Source organism: Schistocerca piceifrons, chromosome 5, assembly GCF_021461385.2.
Source record: "Schistocerca piceifrons isolate TAMUIC-IGC-003096 chromosome 5, iqSchPice1.1, whole genome shotgun sequence".
NCBI lineage: Eukaryota > Metazoa > Arthropoda > Insecta > Orthoptera > Acrididae > Schistocerca > Schistocerca piceifrons.
In genome coordinates, this window is record NC_060142.1 from 480,995,845 (window position 1) to 481,017,949 (window position 22,105).

At 40.9% G+C, this 22,105-nt stretch overlaps 1 protein-coding gene across 1 annotated transcript in view; it reads right to left on the minus strand.

Annotated features, from left to right (window-relative positions):
* The window catches only part of LOC124799271 (gamma-tubulin complex component 6), a 243,404-nt gene that overhangs the window by 63,737 nt on the left and 157,562 nt on the right, over positions 1-22,105 (minus strand). Inside the window, exons 11-12 of the mRNA XM_047262836.1 lie at positions 19,538-19,772; positions 19,063-19,255 (exon numbers count right to left, since the gene is read on the minus strand). Of these exons, the coding sequence (XP_047118792.1) occupies positions 19,063-19,255; positions 19,538-19,772 (428 nt within the window). The remainder of the gene's footprint in view (positions 1-19,062; positions 19,256-19,537; positions 19,773-22,105) is intronic.

Here is a 22,105-nt window from a genome sequence, read left to right on the forward strand (position 1 = left end):
AAATATAAAGGCAAATTGTGCAAATAAAATTGCATTACAAATGACATGATTTGATAAACAGAAATACATGCAATTGCATCTTTCTCATCGTATTCCACTGATGAAGTTCTTCTCTGGTTATCAACCGAGTGGTGGTATCATCTTGTCACAACGTTTCAATGAGTTACATACCCATCTGACATCGCCAGAAGATGCTGGGTATGACACAAGACGCCGCAACTCAGCTGATAACCCGAGAAGAATTGATCAAACAGAAATACAGTTTTAAGCCTATAGACACATCTTCCATAAATAATATACACATTAAATGGTATGTGCAAAATGTCAGTTAAATGGAAGCTGCAAACACTTCTTAAGAAAAGATACTTACATGGCTGTATGATGATCATTTACAGGTTTGAAACTAACTATTTATTTTTTATTCAAGAATTTTTTTACAGTATTGGAGCTGTTAATGAGACAAAAGGCAGCCAACATTTCCTGAATGATTTCCTAATATAGCATTTAATTAATACTTTGGAGAAACTGTTTTCAAAAATGAATACAAAATAGATTAAGAAATATTTTAAATATGATCTTGGTACATGAGTGTGTTAAACTTTTTGAGCTATGTGAGATCCTGAAAGTACAGGAGCAGTAGAGGAGTCACTATGGAGAGAAATTTCTCATCTGCTTCAATTCTGCCAGTGCCCTACAACTATCACAGCTAATGTGTAATTCAGAGAAAATGCTCTCATTTATATTGACTTCTTTCTTCTCCTGCAGCCAAAGGAAAAGAAAGTTTTATTTTTTAAATAGACAAGAATGTCCCTACATAATGCACTTCAATACAAATGTTCTAAGTGCTGACTTTTCAAACAAAAGTCATAAACTAGACAAATGACAAATTATTCTATCTGACTGTTGAAATATCAAAGTTATTTGCTTCAATGAACATTGGCTTATACCTGACAAAATTAAAATTCTTAATCGAATTAGCCAACAGCTTTTGCAGGTGAGAGAAATCACATGGAGACTCTTGCATACTTACTCATTCTGATATAAAATATGAAATAAGAAATGATTTTAATCATTTGAATGAAGAGAGTATATTTGAAAGCTGCTGTATCGAATTGAGGGGCCTAAATATCACAGTAGCTTCTATTTACAGAGTACCAGAGAAAGCTACAAATGAAGCTTTTGCGGTGAAATTTCATAGCCTGCTTGAAAAACTCAGTAAAGAAAAAAGGACAAAGATAATAATAGCTGCTGACTTCAATATTGATATTATAGTTGAAAGCAATGATATGTCCAACCTCACTGACTTAATAAAAAAAACTTCGGCTTCAACATTAACTTCATGCAACCCACTAGAGTAAATGCAGTCAGCTACCTGTATTCATAATATTCTAACAAATTATGTATTTGAAGATGTTTATAAAATTTACATAAATTTAGGAATCTCCAACCACTATGCATTATTCACTGAACTATCAAAAATTAAGAAATAAATTTCATGTAATAAAAACCATACAGAAAGGAACTTCAATTACAAAAATTCAGTTATATTTAGAAATAAGTTAAGAGGGGTTGAATAGCCTTACAACAGCTGTATTTCCAATAACAGTAACTTTAAACAATGGAAAATCCAGGATGGAATGTAACAACATTATGAGAAGGAAAGTTGCTACTCACAATATAGCGGAGTTTCTGAGTCACAGATAGGCACAACAAAAAAATTTTCACACTTAAAGCTTTCGTCCAATGGCGTTTGTCAACAATAGACAAACACACACACACACACACACACACACACACACACACACACACACACACACACACACACCCTCGTGCACACACACGCACACACACACACACACACACACACACACACACACATGAAAATGCAACTCACACACACAACTGCTGTCTCAGGCAACTGAAACCACACTGCGAGCAGCAGAGCCAGTGCATGATGGGAGTAGTGACTGGGTGGGGGAAAGGAGGAGGCTGGGGCAGGGAGGGGGAGGGGTAGTATGGTGGGGATGGCGGACTGTGACATGCTGCAGCTTGGGCAGTGGGCAGGGAAGAGGTGGGCAGGGGGGAGGGAGGTAGCGGAAAAGGAGGGGAGGGAGGTAGCGGAAAAGGTGAGACATAGAGAGAAACAAATAAAAAAATAAAAGTGGCTTGTGTGTCTATTGTTGACAAAGGCCATTGGCCCAAAAGCTTTACATGTGACAATCTTTTTGTTGTGCCTATCCGTGATTCAGCATCTCCACTATATGGTGAGTAGCAACTTTCCTTCTCATAATATTGTTGCATTCCATCCTGGATGTTCCACTGTTTGATTTTTGCCTGATGACTTTTCTTCAATTCTAACCCAGTGCACTTCTCCTTTGTTATTATTTTCTTTTGAATTCTCACCAATTTTAGCGAGTTTTCGCTATTGTCGACTCCCTCAGATTTCATCTGGCTTCCCCCTTTTGCATCCTTTTCGTATATATTCACATGTATTTAGTAGTATTTTTTTGAAATTTTTTGGACGTTATTCAACATTATTTATGTAATTTTTTTGCATTTTTCCACCACCATGGATCCTTGCTCCTACCATCTGCGTCAATACAGAAAAGTCTCCTTATCCCTAGACAGATGTCAGTCCCAAATACTGTTCCTGCATTGTTGCTTGGCTTGTGGAATGCCCCCTAATGGCCTTACCATCAAATTACCCATCTCTGGCTGCCACCCCTCCTTCCACAATGACCTCTACCTGTTCAAATTCTGCCAATCCTTCGACCTCACCAACATACCGGTAGTCCTGAAAAACCACATCAACCAAGCCCAAACCTCCTTGCAGTACCTTCTCTCCATGCACAAGATTATCCTGCTCTGCAATCCCAAATTCCTCGAACCCATAACACACACTGAAACTCTTGCCCTGCAGGAACTTGAGCAACATGCACGACACCACCTCAAAAACCTCTCCATACTGCTCACGTCCTACCACCACCTTGGAGTGTCACTGTCCACCACCTCTACAACAACCTCCCCCACACCCCCTCATTGCTGACAAAACCTGTTTCCCAGACCTACTACACTTACCCCACCTTCCAAAACTCCCTCCCACCACCACATAGAAGCCAGAACCCAAACAGACCCACAACACAGTCATGAACCTTTCCTCTAGAAGCCTTAGCCCCACAGAAATATCAGTCCTTTCCAAAAGCCTCATCTTTTGCCCCACTCCCAAATTCAATCATGCAGGACTTGTTAAAGACCTTCTCTACTTCTCCTGGTCCCTACAGTGGAAACACTTTTTCGCCACCAACCCTACCAATCAGAATCAACCTTGCCTAACTCAGTTCACTCCTCCATCCAACCATGATCCACTCCCACTGCCCCCAAACCACCCCCTGTTAACTTTCCAGAGTTTTTTAACCTCAAACCTTGCCTCAACAACACTCCCCAGATCCCTCAACACGCAGATTAACATTACATCCATATAAAGAACCGCAGTCCACCATCCAAAAACTGATCCCGACCTTATAATCCTACCTGCAGACAAAGGCTCCACCACTGTTGTTCTGAACCACAAGGATTACCTGGCGCAAGGACTCCACCACCTGTCAGATACTTCCACCTACAAACCTTGTCACAGTGACCCCAGTCCAATAATCCAGCAGGATCTCCAATCACTACTGAAATCCTTAGGCCCATCCCAGAACATCTCCCTGGAGTCCATCTATCTACTCACCCCTACCATTCCCTGCACTCCTACCTTCTATATGCTTCCTAAAGTCCATAAACGTAACCACCCAGGATGCCCCATTGTAGCCAGTTACTGTGCCCCCACTGAGAGAATCTCTGCTCTCATAGACCAACACCTCCAACCCATTACCTGGAACCTACCCTCCTATATAAAATATACCAATCATTTCCTCCACCGACACTTCAAGTTCCTGTCCCTTTACCACACGGTGTCCTGCTTGTCACTATTGACGCCATCTCCCTGTACACTAAAATTCCTAATGCCCATGGCCTTACCACTATTGAACACTACCTTTCCCAACGCCTGATGGATTCCAAACTGACAACCTGCTTCCTAGTCGCCCTGACCAACTGTATCCTCACCCACAATTACTTCTCCTTTGAAGGCATTACCTACAAACAAATCCGGGGTACAGCTATGGGCACCCGCATGGCACCATCCTATGCCAACCTACTCATGGGCCATCTAAAGGAATCCTTCCTTAACACCCAGAACCCTAAACCCCTCACCTGGTTCAGATTCACTGATGACATCTTTGTTATCTGGATCAAAGGTGAGGATACCGTATCCGCATTCCTCCAGAACCTCAAAAACTTCTCCCCCATTGCTTCACTTGGTCATACTCAACCTAAGAAGCCACCTTCCTAAATGTGGACCTCCACCTACCTCATGGCTCATACCCCTGTAATATACCTAGATGCAAGACCTGTCCCATACATCCTCCCACCACACCTACTCCAGACAGGTCACTAACATCACCTATACCATCAAAGGCAGGGCTACCTGTGAAACCAGTCACGTGGTCTATGAGCTAAGCTGCAACCACTGTACTGCATTCTATGTAGGCGTGACAACCAACAAGCTGTCTGTCTGTATGAATGGCCACTGACAAACTGTGGCCAAGAAACAAGTGAACCACACTGTTTCTGTCAAACATGATATCCTTCATTCCAATGACTGCTTCACAACCTGTGCCATATGAATCCTTCTCACCAACACCAGCTTTTCTGAATTGCACAGGTGGGAATTTTCCCTGCAATACATCCTACGTTCCCATAACCCTCCTGGCCTCAACCTTTGTTAGTCGCTGTCCTCCCCCATCCAGCCCCTTCCCTGCTCCCGTTCCAGCACTACACAGCCGGCATTCCACCACCACACCCAGTCCTGTTTTTATTTTACTTTTTTTATTTATTTCACTCTATGTCTCTCCTTTTCCACTACTTCCTCCCCCTCCCTCCCCACCTCTCCCCTGCCCGCCGCTCAACCTGCAACATTTCACTGTCAGCCATCCCCACCACACTATCCCTCCCTCTCCCCACCCCAGCCTCCTCCTTCCCCCCACCCAGTCGCCACTCCCATCATGCACTGGCACTGCTGCTCACAGTGTGGTTTTAGTTGCAGTAGCTTGTGTGAGTTGCATTTGCACGTGTGTGTGTGTGTGTGTGTGTGTGTGTGTGTGTGTTGTTGACAAAGGTCATTGGGCAAAAGCTGTAAGTGTGAAAATCTTTTTGTTGTACCTCTCTGTGACTCAGCATCTCCGCTATATGGTAAGTAACAACTTTCCTTCTCATAATATTGTTACTAGTAACCATTTTTAAGTACTTTCTTGAAATAGTTAATGAAACTTTTCCACTTACAACCAAATGCAACAAAATGGCTAATAAACTTAAATGGATAACCCAGGGCATAAAAATTTCTAGTGCCAGGAAGAGGAAACTCCATGAACCTACGTAATCACCTCCATGAACCATGTCTTGCTTATCTACGAGGGTCACTCAAAAAGAAATGCACACTATTTTTGTAAAATTACAGTTTTCATTCAGCATGTGTGAAAGTTTTACAATGTGTAGATACATCCTTCCCACTTGTTTTCAAACTTAGTTCAACCTGTTCCTGTGAGTGGCGCCATCACAGCATGTCTTCAAGATGGCTGCTACACTTGACATTCGTTAGAAGCAATGTGCTGTCATAGAATTCCTGTGCTGTGAAAACGAGACAGTGGGTAACATCCACAAGAGGTTGAAAAAGGTGTATGGAGATGCTGCTGTCGATCGCAGTACAGTTAGTCAGTGGGAAAGCAGGTTATGTGTTGAAAGCGGGCATGGGAATATTGAGGATTGTCCTCGCAGTGGCAGGCCTCGTACTGCACACTCTCCAGACAATGTGCAGAGAGTTAATGAATTGGTGACTGCTGACAGACGCATCACTATGAACAAATTGTCATGCTACGTTGGGATAGGGGAAGGAAGTGTTTGCAGAATACTGAAAGTGTTGGTGTGAAAAAGGTTTGTGCCAAGTGGGTTCCCAGGATGTTGACAGTGGCTCACAAAGAAACAAGAAAAACGGTATGCAATGAACTGTTGGAACAGTACGAGAATGGTGGAGATGAATTTCTTGGAAGAATTGTGACAGGTGATGAAACATGGCTCTATCATTTTTCACCAGAGATGAGGCAATCAATGGAGCAATATCATGCAAATGCACCCAAGAAAAAAAATTCAAAACCACACCTTCTTCTGGAAAAGTTATGGCTACGGTGTTTTTCGATTCCGAAGGACTATTGCTTGTGGACATCATGCCAAGTGGAACCACCATAAATTCTGATGCATATGTGACGACAGTGAAGAAACTTCAAGCTCGACTGAGTCGTGTTCGACCACATCGGCAATAGCAGGATGTTTTGCTGTTGCACAACAATGCACGGCCACATGTCAGTCACAAAACCGTGGAAGCGATCACAAAACTTGGATGGACAACACTGAAACACCAGCATTACAGTCCTGACCTGGCTGCATATGACTATCATCTCTTTGGGAAACTGAAAGACTCTCTTCGTGGAACAAGGTTTGAAGATGATGACTTCCTTGTGCATGCTGCCAAACAGTGGCTCCAACAGGTTGGTCCAGAATTTTACCGTGCGGGTATACAGGTGCTGGTTCCAAGATGGCGTAAGGCAGTTGAAAGGGATGGAAATTATGTGGAGAAATGAAAATATTGTTCCTAAAGGATGTATCTACACACTGTAAAACTTTCAAATGTGTAGAATAAAAGATGGATTTAAAAACAATAGTGTACATTTCTTTTGGAGTGACCCTCGTACAAATTCGACAAATACAGGATTAGAGACAATGCTCTAAATTGGTTAACATCATATTTACACAACAGAAAACAAAGGGTAAGTATAACCTCACATGCAGTGAATTATTATTCTAAATGGAGTACAGTATCACAAGGTGTGCCTCAATCCTGTTCCTATTGTACATAAATGACTTATCCATAACTATAAATTTCCCAACAGTTCTATTTGCAGACAATACATATGTTTTAATTGAAGATCACAATGTAGAAAAAATTATGAGCTCCATTGTAAGCACAATGGACACCTTAGAAAACTGGTTCCAGTTAAATGGGTTGAAACAGAACATTGCAATAACCCATATGGTACATTTCAAAACCAAACATTCAAAATGTGTGGAACTTACAATACAACATAACAATCAACTTATGAAAGAAGTTGACATGGTTGAATTCCTGTGACTAAATGTGGACAAGAACTTAAGCTGGAACACACATATTGGCTTCCTATTAAATAAGCTAAGCAGTTTTGCATTTGCAATGCAAAGACTAGCAAATGCCACTGACCTGAGTGCACGAAAAATTGCTTATCATATTTCTTTTGAATCTGTCACTAGATAATGGGATAATTTTCTGTGAGAGTTCACAAGCAGAGCATCTTGAATACTGAAACTGCAAAAGATAATTGTTTGATACATGTGTACTGCATAACAAACAGACTCTTGTTGCCCATTAATTCGGAAACTACAAATCCTAACAGTTCCCTCCACATACATATATGAAATTATAATCTTCCTACATAGCAAACAAAAATTATTTGAGAAGAATCATTTTAACCACACAGGAAATAAAAATAATTTTATGCTATCCACACATCAGCTGAAATTATATGCATGGACTCCACAGTATATGGGGATGACAATTTAAGAAGTTAATGGGCAAAAACATATTCAATGTGAAACCAGAAATTTTAAAAATGAGACTACAGCAGATTCTTTGGGGAAATACTATTATTCAATAGGAAAATTCATAGAGGATGAAATGACAATCTGAGCAAGGGGTAATTGTATGTACATATAAGAAAATTGAATTATTATTATGATGCTGTTTGTTAACATCAGCTGTTCTTTGTTTATGGTGAAGTTTTACAGCAATTTTGATGTGTCTCCTGTACCTGAAGCAAATGATTTAGATTATGTACATATGTCTGCTTGTGTCTGTATATGTGTGTGTGTGTGTGTGTGTGTGTGTGTGTGTGTGCGCGAGTGTATACCCGTCCTTTTTTCCCCCTAAGGTAAGTCTTTCCGCTCCCGGGATTGGAATGACTCCTTACCCTCTCCCTTAAAACCCACATCCTTTCGTCTTTCCCTCTCCTTCCCTCTTTCCTGATGAGGCAACAGTTTGGTGCGAAATCTTGAATTTTGTGTGTATGTTTGTGTTTGTTTGTGTGTCTATCGACCTGCCAGCGCTTTCGTTTGGTAAGTCACATCATCTTTGTTTTTAGATATAGATTATGTACATTGTGAGACAAATAAAACAGAATTCACAATGTGGGTACTGGGGTACGCAGGAGTTAACAGAAATGACCAAGCAGATATTTGGAGCAATATGTAATTCTTTGCTGGCTGCTGAGCCACGCAATTCTAAGGTAAGGAGGCACTGGGGGTGAAGGCCAATAAGCTCCATCACTGGAACCACCTACCTGGCTGTGGGAAACTATGTAGTGTGCTTTCCTATGAGACAAAATTGCTTGTGGCTTCATTCTTTGGTAAGATCAATTTTACCAGAAATGTTTTTTTTTCTTTTCTTTTTCTTTTGTTATTTTTCCCCTATTACCCTTCCATCAAGGTGGGAAACACAATGGCAGTTGGGGGTTTCACTTTGTATTCACCTTCTCCCTTTTACCGTAATCTACCATACAATTTTATCCTGCCTATATATACTCAATAATACATAACTCACTTCCAAACCATAACCAAAAAATTTTTTTTCCGCTTTAAACACTACCGCTGCTATAAAATCCACCGTTCTCAGTTCACAAACAATTCCTTTCACCTATTAAACAACCATTTCGGTTAGTTCTAACAACTTTTGCTTCATTTCCATTTCCCGTTTTTACCATATCACTGATTATTTTTAGCCGCTTCCCACAGGTTTTAACATCATTATTTCTTCGTCAGAGAATTGATAGCCTCATTTTCATAATCTGCCACCACAAAACCACTCCTTTCAGTACATTTACACACAGTTTTTTCAAAATTTTCCCGAATTTCTCCACCCTTTAACATGATTTAGAGAGAACACAACCACCTAACCTATGTGCACATTGTTGTTTACCAACCCAAGTTCACCACAGGATCAACATAGCTCAGCTTTAACCAACACTTTTTCGACTTTTTTCACACCAGATCTCCAGTTGCTTTCTAGTTCACCTTTATCTCTCTCCATATATATTATTATTATTATCTCATTTTCATTTCAGCCTCATGTTACACTTTCCACCTTCTAATACCATGTCACCCTCACAACATCCCCATGACGACCCCATTAAGTTTTATTTACATTTCCTCCGCAAACATGCCTTCACCCTAGCCAGATTACGCTCCCATATTTTATTTACTCAGGCTTGTCTAACATTTGGCATTACCCCCAAAGGCCTCACACTTAAAGTTCCCATCTCTGGCTGCAACCTTTCTTTCCATCTGTCCCTATACCAGTTCCAAACTGAAAAATCCATAGTCCTCACCCGCCTAATCCTTCACCTACACATCAACTCAGCCAATGAACGCACCCGTCAACTCCTATCCTTAATAAAAGTCCTCAATCTTTCCTCTCCCACATCCACACCGGCTGTTCAGAGCATCCTCCTACAGGCCAGCAGCAAATTACAACAGCATGCCACCCTCCACCTCAAAAAATTATCCAATCTCCTGGTTTCCCACCTCCGGAAAGGCAACTCACTCACCCTCCACAACCTTTCCAGCAAACCTCAACCTCCTCTCATTGCACACAGACCCAGTCTCTCCCATCTACTCAATCTCCCACTTCCAGCTCCACTCCCCCCAAAACCTCAAAATTCTAATCAACACAATCTGGAACCACAACACCCCAATTCAGTAGTTAACCTTTCCACCAAACCTCTCTCCCAATCCGAAACCTCTGTCCTATCCAAAGGCCTCACCTTCAGCCCTACTCCCAGATTCAACCAAACAGCTCTCATCAAAGATTTGCTGTCCTACACTCGTACTCTCTGCAGGAAATATCAATTTGCCACAAAGAAAAATAATCCCAATCCTACTCCTAATGATCCAACTCCCCAAGACACTATCCAAATTGAACGCTGCCTGGAACAGTTTCATCATCCGTCACAGTGGGACCCACCTCCTCTTCCTCAAAATCAGCCTCTCCAAACCTTCCAGGAATTTCTCACTTCCAGCCTTGCCTCTCAATCCTTCTTGAAAAACCTTAATCCTACTCCAAACATCACCACAGCTGAAGCCCAGGCTATCTGTGATCTGAAGGCTGACCGATCCATCATCATTCTTCTGGCGGACAAGGGTTCCACGACCGTGGTACTTGATCGTCGGGAGTATGTGGCTGAGGGACTGCGTCAGCTTTCAGACAACACTACATACAAAGTTTGCCAAGGTAATCCCATTCCTGATGTCCAGGTAGAGCTTCAAGGAATCCTCAGAACCTTAAACCCCCTAAAAACCTTTCACCTGACTCCATCAACCTACTGACCCCACCGACACCCCGCACCCCCAAGTTCTACCTACTTCCTAAAATTCACAAACCAAATCATCCTAGCCGCCCCATTGTAGCTGGTTACCAAGCCCCCACAGAACATATCTCTGCCTATGTAGATCAACACCTTCAACCCATTACATGCAGTCTCCCATCCTTCATCAAAGACACCAACCACTTTCTTGAACGCCCGGAATCCTTACCCAATCTGTTACCACCAGAAACCATCCTTGTAACCATTGATGCCACTTCCTTATACACAAATATTCCGCACGTCCAGGGCCTCGCTGCGATGGAGCACTTCCTTTCATGCCGATCACCTGCCACCCTACCTAAAACCTCTTTCCTCATTACCTTAGCCAGCTTCATCCTGACTCACAACTTCTTCACTTTCGAAGGCCAGACATACCAACAATTAAAGGGAACAGCCATGGGTACCAGGATGGCCCCCTCGTATGCCAACCTATTTATGGGTCGGTTAGAGGAAGCCTTCTTGGTTACCCAGGCCTGACAACCCAAAGTTTGGTACAGATTATTGATGATATCTTCATGGTCTGGACTCACAGTGAAGAAGAACTCCAGAATTTCCTCTCCAATCTCTACTCCTTTGGTTCCATCAGATTCACTTGCTCCTACTCCAAATCCCATGCCACTTTCCTTGACGTTGACCTCCATCTGTCCAATGGCCAGCTTCACACATCCGTCAACATCAAACCCACCAACAAGCAACAGTACCTCCATTATGACGGCTGCCACCCATTCCATATCAAACGGTCCCTTCCCTACAGCCTAGGTCTTCGTGGCAAACGAATCTGCTGCATTCCTGAATCCCTGAACCATTACACCAACAACCTGAAAACAGCTTTCGCATCCCGCAACTGCCCTCCCGACCTGGTACAGAAGCAGATAATCAGAGCCACTTCCTCATCCTCTCAAACCCAGAAACTGCCACAGAAGAACCACAAAAGTGCCCCACTTGTGACAGGATACTTTCCGGGACTGGATCAGATTCTGAATGTGGCTCTCCAGCAGGGATACGACTTCCTCAAATCCTGCCCCGAAATGAGATCCATCCTTCATGAAATCCTCTCCACTCCACCAAGAATGTCTTTCCGCCATCCACCTAACCTTCGAAACCTCTTGATTCATCCCTATGAAATCCCCAAACCACCTTCCCTACCCTCTGGCTCCTACCATTGTAACTGCCCCCAGTGTAAAACCTGTCCCATGCACCCTCTCACCAGCACCTACTCCAGTCCTGTAACCTGGAAGGTGTACATGATCAAAGGCAGAGCCACGTGTGAAAGCACCCACGTGATTTACCAACTGACCTGCCTACACTGTGAAGCTTTCTATGTGGGAATGACCAGCACCAAACTGTCCATTCACATGAACGGACACAGGCAGACAATGTTTGTTGGTAATGAGGATCACCCTGTGGCTAAACATGCCTTGGTGCACGGCCAGCACATCTTGGAACAGTGTTCCCACCATCCGGGTTATCTGGATACTTCCCACTAACACCAACCTATCAGAACTCCGGAGATGGGAACTTGCCCTTCAATATATCCTCTCTTCACGTTACCCACCAGGCCTCAATCTCCGCCTCAACCTCTGCTAATTTGAAGTTGCCGCCGTTCATACCTCACCTGTCATTCAACAACATCTTTGCCTCTGTACTTCCGCCTCGACTGACATCTCTGCCCAAACTCTTTACCTTTACATATGTCTGCTTGTGTCTGTATATGAGCGGATGGATATGTGTGTGTGTGCGAGTGTATACCTGCCCCTTTTTCCCCCTAAGGTAAGTCTTTCCGCTCCCGGGATTGGAATGACTCCTTACCCTCTCCCTTAAAACCCACATCCTTTTGTCTTTCCCTCTCCTTCCCTCTTTCCTGATGAAGCAACCGTGGGTAGCACTTTTACCAGTATTAGTTACTTTCTGTCTGATTCCACTCATATGCCGAGTAAGGGAAGAATGGTTGTCTATATAGCTCAGTAGACACTCTTATATCCCTAATCTTATCCTCATTATCACAACATGAAATTTGCAATGAAGGCAGCAGAATGGGCCCACTGACTTCCTAAAATTCATGTTCTCTAAATTTACAAAACAGTGCTCTGAATCTGATTTATGTCTCTTGTGGTGCTGACTTGATAAGGACTCTAAAACACTGAAACAATACTCTTAGAATTGGTACGCAATTTTCTTTACATATGCACAGCACTTTTCCAGAATGTTTTCAACAAATCTAAATCTTCCACATGCTTTCCCTAGTACTGATTTCACATATTTGTCTCATTTCACATCACTTCTTAATATTACATCTACATACTTATAAAATGTGATATTTTCAAGATGTTCATCACTAATATTGTAATCTGATATTATTGTCTTCTTTCTCTTTGTTATAGGCATTATCTTGCATTATTCTCATTTAAAGACAGCTATAATTCATTACATCAAATGGAAATTTTGTAAGCTCTTCTTACATTGCCTCGTTTAAAGACAATACTCTCCTGTAGAAAACAGCATCTTCAGAAACCAATCTAAGAGAGCTGCTGATCCTGTCTGATAAATTGTTTTTCGTAAATTGAGACCTTTTGAGGTTCTACACATTTCTTTGGGCCAGATCTGATGTGACTTCATTTCCATTGCAAATTTCCTTTCACTATAAAGTACTGAATTTTATTAGTCAAATGTATGTGTGGTGATTCACATAGACTGTATAGAATAATTTTGATTTCATCACATATTAGAGTGAGTGTCCTATTGCAGACAATGCAGGGATTTCAACAATCTTAGTGCAGCCAATTGAATACAAGTAAAAAGCTGTACTTTGATTAAAACTGAATTAATATAGCAATATCAAAACATTAACTACATGATGAGCCTATGTCACAGAATGATTTTAATGCCAGAATCATCTTTTACACACAAATGATAAGGAAATGAAATGCGTCAGCAAATTACTTTCACAGTTTTAAATTTTAGGGGGACAAGTAGTTACTTTCAGTGTAACATGTGCCCCACATAGTCTTCTTCTCACAAGCCTAGTTCGACCAAATAATTATAAATGGCGATTTCTAAACAAAAGAAATTGAACTTTTGGAGGGGTACCATTTAAAACTGCAAACCATTTATTTATTGTTGACCAGTGTTAGTCAGGATACAATTTGACTCATAAACAATGAGATAGATAATGCCGTTTTTAAATATAACTACTTCAGACAGAAGAATAATTTTTGTCCAGTTCTCTTACAAAATGTATGTGTGTCTCTTATGACTGACTGCTAGATGATATTTCTTAGTAATTTTAAGTTGGTAACATCTTTAGCTATGTTAGCTCTGTGAATGCTTCAACCACAATAAACACCACACATTTAAGTATGCTAAATGAGAACTCAAATTTAAATTACAACTTGCAAACAGACATTCAACATCAACTAACACACACGAAGAAAGGTGTTCTCATACATGAACCAGAGAGAAATGAATGTTTTCTTCCCAAGATACAGAGGTTCGACACCAATATGGAGCCACCACCATCTTGCACAGGGTCTTTTTGACAACTAGGGTCCATGGCTTCATGGGGTCTGCACCACACTCGAACCCCTACCAACTACTCTTACCATCTGAAATTGGGACTCATCTGACCAGACCACAGTTTTTGAGTCATCTAGTGTCCAAGCGATATGGTCATGAGCCCAGGAGAGGTGATGCGGTCAATGTTGTGCTGTTTGTGAACGCACTTACTTTGATAGCCCATTAACACTACATTTTTCTGCACTGTCCTAACAGATACATTCATCAACCTCTCTCATTGATTGCTGGGATTATTTCAAGCAGTGTTGCTTGTCCATTACCACTGACAACTCTCTGCAAATGCTACTACTCTCGGTCATTAAGTAAAAGCCATCGACCACTGTATCGTCTGTGGTGAGAGGTAATATTCGAAATTTGATATTCTCAGCACACTCCTGACACAGTGGAGTTCGGAATACTGAATTCTCTAACAATTTATAAAATGGACTGACCATGCGTCTAGCTCCAACTACCATTCCCCAAAGTCTGTGAATTCCCATCATGTGGCCACAGTCACGATGGAAACCTTTTCACATGAATTACTGAGTACAGAAGATAACTCCACTAATGCACGCCACTTTGTAGCTTGTGTATACGATACTACCACCATCTGTATAAGTGCATATAACAATCCCATGACTTTTACCACCTTAGTGTACTTTAGGAATGTGTGGGAACTCTTACTGGACTTTATGATCTGCTCTCATATGAAGAGGCATCATTGACTGTGAAGCTTGAAACGTGTCCTGGCTAGCTGATAGTGGTGTATGTGTTGTTGCCATCAGTGGTTCATTGAGGTCATTCATCGTTTTTGGTGACGAAAGACCGCAGTGTTGAGTCAGTATGTCGTTGACAGGTAACGTGTAAGCTGGTTCTACCCTTTCAAGTCATACTGCTGTTAGTTTATTGTCATATAAAATTTTCAGAGTACGCTCATTATGCATGAAAACTTGGTACAGGCCACCATGAGGTGGTTGTAAAGGCAAGCAGACGGTATCTGTCCCCAACATCACATATGAAGACTTAAGTAAATTTTTTTGGATGAAAATGTTGGTTTCTCTGTGATAGGACGCCATTGTAGGTTGAAGCTTGGACATTACAGGTTTCACCTGCTACAGTAAAAACGATGGCTCTAATGTACACGGGTTACTGTGTGATATGAAAAACTGTGATGGAAGTCACAATGTTTCATCAGAGACCATTATGGTTGATGATGTGCTTATATCCCGTTTGACTGTGGTGTGAAGGCTGAGTAATACTAATGGTACTGCCACTGTCCGGGTTGTATCATGGCACGTAAGTGCTGCTTTGAGGATCCTGGGCAGTGCCTTACTATCCCATTGCTGGTAGGTAGATAAGAAGTTGTGAGATGGTGGTGGAAACCACATAAAAGGCATATTTGAATCCTTCCACTAGTCAATGTGGATGTGGGAAAGATGTGGTGTTTTGGGATCTATTGGCTTATGTGCACACTGGCCTACTTTTGCTGCTGAGTACAACACATGCTCTAATCCACAAGGAACAACTGATTTTAATACTTGGCCAAACATATCTCTCCTTAATAATTTCAATTGTTTTGTTAGCTCTGAGGTGAGTGAGGTTCTGCACTGAGACAAACACTTGCTACCAAAAAGCAGCAGACACAAACATTCCTGAAGGTTGGTTATACGTAAGGAATCACACCATATAGACTTTTTTTATCCACTTAAAGGCAGTTTTTGAGCTTTATTCCCATGTCTCTACTCACCACAGGTTCCTGCAACCACACATCAATTGCTAGTGCAGATGCGGATTTATCAAAATCAGTGGTATAACAAATTGTGTTAAGCCTTAAAAAATAGTCATCAACCAGGCTGTGAGCCCCTTTTAAATGTTTCACATCTGTGATAAATTGAATGATAAATTTTATTTGCCAAAGTTGCCTTGGAGATAAGGTCTCCTTGAGTATTGTGAAAGCAAAAGTAATGGGTTTGTGTAAAATGCAAAAGGCTTTGCTTCCACATATAGGCAGAAATGGTGTATTACCATGTACATTGTGTGAAATTTCCAATCGTAAGCACTCCACTTGGTCTGGGCTTTGGTAAGCTTATGAGAAAAAAATCAAGTGGCTGCAACACACCATTCACTTGCTATTGCAATGCTGCAGCAACACCATGGTCCAGCATGGATAGGCTACTTAAACTAATCAGGCTAGTGTTTTTAAAGGATCCCAACAACTGTACATACATCACAAACAACTGCCTTGTACATACATGGATGACTACTTTTTGCCTTGAGCACCTTACTGACAATGCAGCAGCAACAGTGAGAAACTCTGGCATACAGTTTAATTGCAGCAGCAGACATCAAATGTAAACAAGAACAATCAAAATGTTGTCCCCTCATCTGAGCTACTGCATGTAAATCCATAGAAGCTGGATACATTAAGATGATATCTCACCCTCCAGTATATACTCTAAAAGACATTTTGCAGTTAAGGAATAACTGCTTGATTTCACAATCTAAGATCAATGCCATAAAAGAAGAGAAATAAAAACTTTAAAATGCGAAGTACTCATCGCCAAAAATCTATCGAGGGTCATGAAGTGCAGTCTCTGACCAATTTACGGATACCTGCACAGCATAGCAGCATTCAGCTCAAGTGGCACCTGGTTCACTAGTCGGCCAAAAAACTACCATAGCATCGTTTGACAGCTTTACCTGCCGCCAACCAACCACTGCAGTGCTACTTCCTTTGGTCACCAAATGCAATAAGCTGCATATGGCAGCAACACCTATTCCATCATCACCTCACTAGGAAAACCTTTGAACTCCACAATTACCGAAGCCAATTTGTATGACAGCTGGACATTTGAGTTCTCTGGTAGTTCCCCATATTCTCAGAGCTCTGCTCTACTAGGAGGAAAGGCGGGGGCGGGGGGGTCAGTAGCCTCCTCGGTGGACATACTGTATCTCATTTTGTTCTTGGTCAACATTTCTATTTGTGTGTTATTTATTGTGGCTAACATGCTCACAATTTCTCAAGAGAAGAGATGCAACATGCTTGCCAAAGAATATACATCAAACTCTAAGTATGTTAAATCGCACAGCTTGTATTGCAAGTTTGATGTATGTTTGTACAAATAGACCTATAACAAGCTGCCAGCATTTCTCTCAATTGATGAACTGACACCAAAACAATGTAATTTTCAAACACTGAACCTGTGGGTTTACAACCATGGATTTTGAAATTGATCAAGGAGAAAAGTTTTTAAAACTGTCATGCTTATGGACATTCCCGCTTGTGTGACAAAACCACCTCGGAACTGATCAAGAATCTCACAACTAGCATGAACATTTACAAATGCATACGTTCATACCAATTTTTAATGATAGAATTTGTGAGGAGGAATTCTTTCCATTGACTTTTTTGACCACAGAAGCAGAAAATCTGAGCTAACTCAGGCGATTTTTGACCTGATAAATTCTCATGCTTTCATAATATTACATTTGATTTGTATTCATTATCTCCTATATCTTCTTTTCTTCGATGACTGTCTTGCACTCTCAGATCCAGACTAGGTGATCACCTTAATAGTTTACACAATTGTCAGCACTGTAAAAGATTTCTCTTTCATGCACATCTTGTTTAAATTCCTTCACATGTCTTTAGCTTGTAACGATCTGTATGTTCATAGCACTGACACTTTAAGAGGCTAATTACATTTGGCTGAAACCAGCTGTGTTGTGTTTAGGTGAGGTCAATGAATTGAATATCAATAAAAAGTGGCTGTTTCTTTGAATTCATCACTGATAAGTTCATTTTTCATACTATTTCTGTGCCACACTTCCATTTATTGTTTCACTCTTCAGTAAAAACAAGCATTATGTCTCTGCGAGAAATAATATCCTTGCTGGAGGTCATGGTTGCACGAAGTTCCAATGCTATTGGCAATCACTCAGCACTTTTGTGCTCATAATTTACATAGCACAATGGAATGTAGCTTAAACTTCTCAGAAATATTTGGCAGTCTATTATTTTTAATATTACATTTCTGTTGGTTTGATGCTATGGTAGGCTATCAGAAGAATTTGTTGAGTAGATGCTATCATTTCCAGGAAGCACAACCATCCTGTTGGGAGAATATGTATAGAAAGCAACTACATTCCCACAAGCAACAAAGTCAGTTCAGGTGGAGCCCTATATAATCAAGCATGCAGTGAGTTTTGCCATGGCCATGGGAGTATGTGTTTGGGTGTCTGTGTGGTTGTGTGCTATTATTAGAAAAAGAGCTAGAGCTCAAAAGCTAGTGCAAATGTTTTCCGTTATGTGTTTCTGTGCTCCACGCATCGACCCATTACAGGTGAAGGTTGTCTTCCCCTTATTTTACGTAAGGTTTTGGTGGTAATTTCTAACTCAAAATGTCACTGCCTTATAAGCTGAAAAGCAAAGTTCTGTTTGATATAACTCTCTTGATGATTCAAATCCTATTCTGTGTGACTATGTATTTAAACAATATGCATACTGTAAACCTATGCTGCAACAGACACACAGGGTGTCAGTGTCCTAAACATCTGGGTAAAAGTGTTTAAACCCATGTCTGAGTTGACATAACTGATGAATAGCTATTGGGTTTCTGGGTTTTCACCAGGGTGAAAACACAAGAGCTTTTCAATAGTAGCATATACCAGGAAAATCTCATTCACACGCAGGGACATAGCTTTATTTCAGTGCACAGATCTGAACTACCGGTATGTCTAGTTTGTCAAATTGGCTCACAAGCTAATGCTCAACATCCAACGCAAACAGGTACAGTTTGAAAATCTAACTTTTACTAGGATTTAAACTATTTTTCACAGTGAGATTCAACAATTTTCTGTGTACATCCTCAATCATCTTCATAATAGTAACTTATCAACAGTGTCTTACTTCTCCAGTTGTTTCATGTGCTTTTCCTCTTGTTGTTGATATTCATTTAGTTGCCTTAATGCCTCATCCTCAGCTAGTTGTCTTCTGCGTTCTGCTAAGCGGTGTTCTTTAGCTTCCATAATTTGTGCCTGCAACTGTTCCATTTGTTGCCTTTTATCATGAATTTTTTGAACACGTTTCTCCTCTATTTCAGCTGTTGAAATACCATACATAAATAATCAGAACATTAAAAAGTTTACAAATAAGGGAGACAGGCTAAATATGTTATTTTTTTAAAAATTGTTACAGTTGTCACAAACAATAACTCTGAGAAAGTTTGGGAATATGTAATCCCTATATTTTCATATGGGATAACAGCCAAAGTGTGATTAAATTTGGACATTATTTTACTTAAGAAATCTACTATGTATTACATATTTTACAAGAAACTGCCATAAAAGGTAACAGAACAAATGAAAGAAATTTACTGCCTAACCTAGAATTTTTTTCTCGTGTTGTTGCCTGGCATCGGAAGCCTTATCTATCAGATCTGATTTTGCAGCTTGACTTTTGAGAAGGAAGTCCCTGGCTGCAAGGCCAGTCAAACCACATGCTTCTGAAACTCTTTCTTCAAATCTTAAGCACTCAACTTCCAACTGCTTGAGCTGTTCTGTACTTCCACAAAGTCTCAAATGTGGGATTCCTTTTTCCAGCTCTTGGAGAAGTGGATTCTGGAATTGTGCAATGAAAAGGAATTCAAATTAATGTAAGATGGTAAAACATGATTCTGTATTAGTGTAACATTTTCTATGAAATTATAAACACTATCAGAAGTATTTCAAACTCCTTCACAAAAGTTGGATCTACGAGGGTCAGTCAAAAAGTAATGCCTCCTATTTTTTTTTCTACGTTTAATTGTCAGGAAATTTAAATGCAATTACATAGGTTGAAAACCACAACATTGAGGATCATTTTGTCATTTTTCAATGTAATCTCCGCCCATCTCTACAGTTTTGGTCCATCTTTGAACAAGAGCATGTATCCCAGCACGGTAAAAATCACAGCTCTGCTTCCTAAGCCATTGACGCACGGATGTTTTGACGGCCTCCTCATCTTCAAAATGAATCCCACGATGAGCTTCTTTTAGTGGCCCGAACAGATGGAAGTCTGATGGTGCCAGGTCAGGGCTGTATGGGGGATGAGGCAAAACTTCCCATCCAATTTTGACAATCTCGTCAGAGGTGTGACGACTGGTGTGTGGTCTTGCATTGTCATGCAAAAGAAGAACATCTGCCATTGATTTTGTTGGGCGAACTCGCTGAAGACGTGCTTTAAGTTTGTTGAGGGTTGTGACGTATTGAACAGAATTTATTGTGCATCCCTGCTCCAAAAAATCAACCAGAATCACACCCTCTGTATCCCAGAAAACTGTTGCCATAACTTTCCCTGCCGATCGCACAGTTTTGAATTTTTTCTTCCTCGGCGAGCTTGTGTGACGCCACTCCATTGACTGCCTCTTTGATTCGGGTTCAAAAAAATGCACCCATGTTTCGTCCCCGGTCACAATTTTTTTCAGAAAGTCATCTCCCTCCAAACGGAAGCGCTGCAAGTGTTGGGAGGCTATTGTTTTCCTTGCCTCTTTATTCTGATCGGTTAACATTCTTGGAACCCACCGTGCACAAACTTTTGAGTACCCCAATTGTTTAATAATCGTGATCACACTGCCTTTACTAAGAGAAATAATGCGACACACTTCATCTGCAGTCACCCGACGGTCACCACGAATGATGTCATCAACTTGCTGAATGTTGTGTGGAGTCACTGCACTCACCGGCCTGCCGCTCCGCTTTTCGTCAGTCAACGGTGTTTGCCCTTCAGCTTCCTTACAACGACGAACCCATCGTCTAACAGTGCTGACATCCACTGTCACAACACCATACACCTTCTTCAGTCTTTCATGAATGCGTATGGGCGTTTCACCTTCTGCATTCAAGAATTCAATCACACAACGCTGTCTCAAACGAACATCGATGTCGGCCATCTTACAAACTTCTGCTGTGCTGCCACCTGTTGACACAGAAAGTTACTACTGCAGTGGATTGCAGAAGAAGGTTTGAGGAATGGCGCCAAATTCAAATTTTTCACTTAACTTAATTTCTTTAAGTAGAAAAAAAATGGGAGGCATTACTTTTTGACCGACCCTCGTATGTCAACTTGTGGTCTGAGCTGTCTGCTCCTTCTTTTCACCTTCCCCAACATATTCCTCTTTCCTTCCTGAGGACGAAACTTACAGTTCTAAAAGCTGGGCATATTTTTGTAATTCTACAGTTTCCAAGTGAGTTTTCCTTTTCATACAATTTAACACATTTCAAACTTTAGTTTTTAACCCTCGAGTGGGTGCAACTGTGTATAAAGTGCACCTATCACAAATAACACTGTTTTGTACCGCTCTGTTGTTGTTTTACACTTATGAGCCCATACCAATTCTTTCATTATTGCTGCAGCTAATGCATTAATAAGTAGTGTTGTCATATGTCCAAGTGAGCAGCGGTAATATAAAATAAACAGCAAGCTAAATGAGAAAAAATTTACAATCCTTGCAAGAAAATGCCCCACATTCTGAGCAAGCAGCTAGCAGCACAACACCACCATGAGGCAGTTATCTACAAGATAATTGGTAATCAAATAAGCAGTTGGCCGGGATCCGATGCAACTACACTGTTTAATGCTTCGAGTGGGTCATTTGTGTGGGTAAAAACTGCTTGTAGCAACAGAGTGATACAATGAAAGGTTTATTTCATTATTGTTTAATTAAACAGTGGTTTAGCTCACAAAATGTTAGCTTATTTTATTACTGTTTAATTAAACGAAGAAAAAACTGTAATTTTGCTCATACATGTTTACCTTGGTAACATACAGACAGCTATTCTTTACATGTGCCCAAAAAGTGTTGCATCCTCACTCACATAATGAAAAACGGCGCACCCACTTGAGGGTTAAAGGACTCATTTTTGTGATTAAGCAGGTTATAGATAATGCAATCCAATATATGATCCAGAAACAA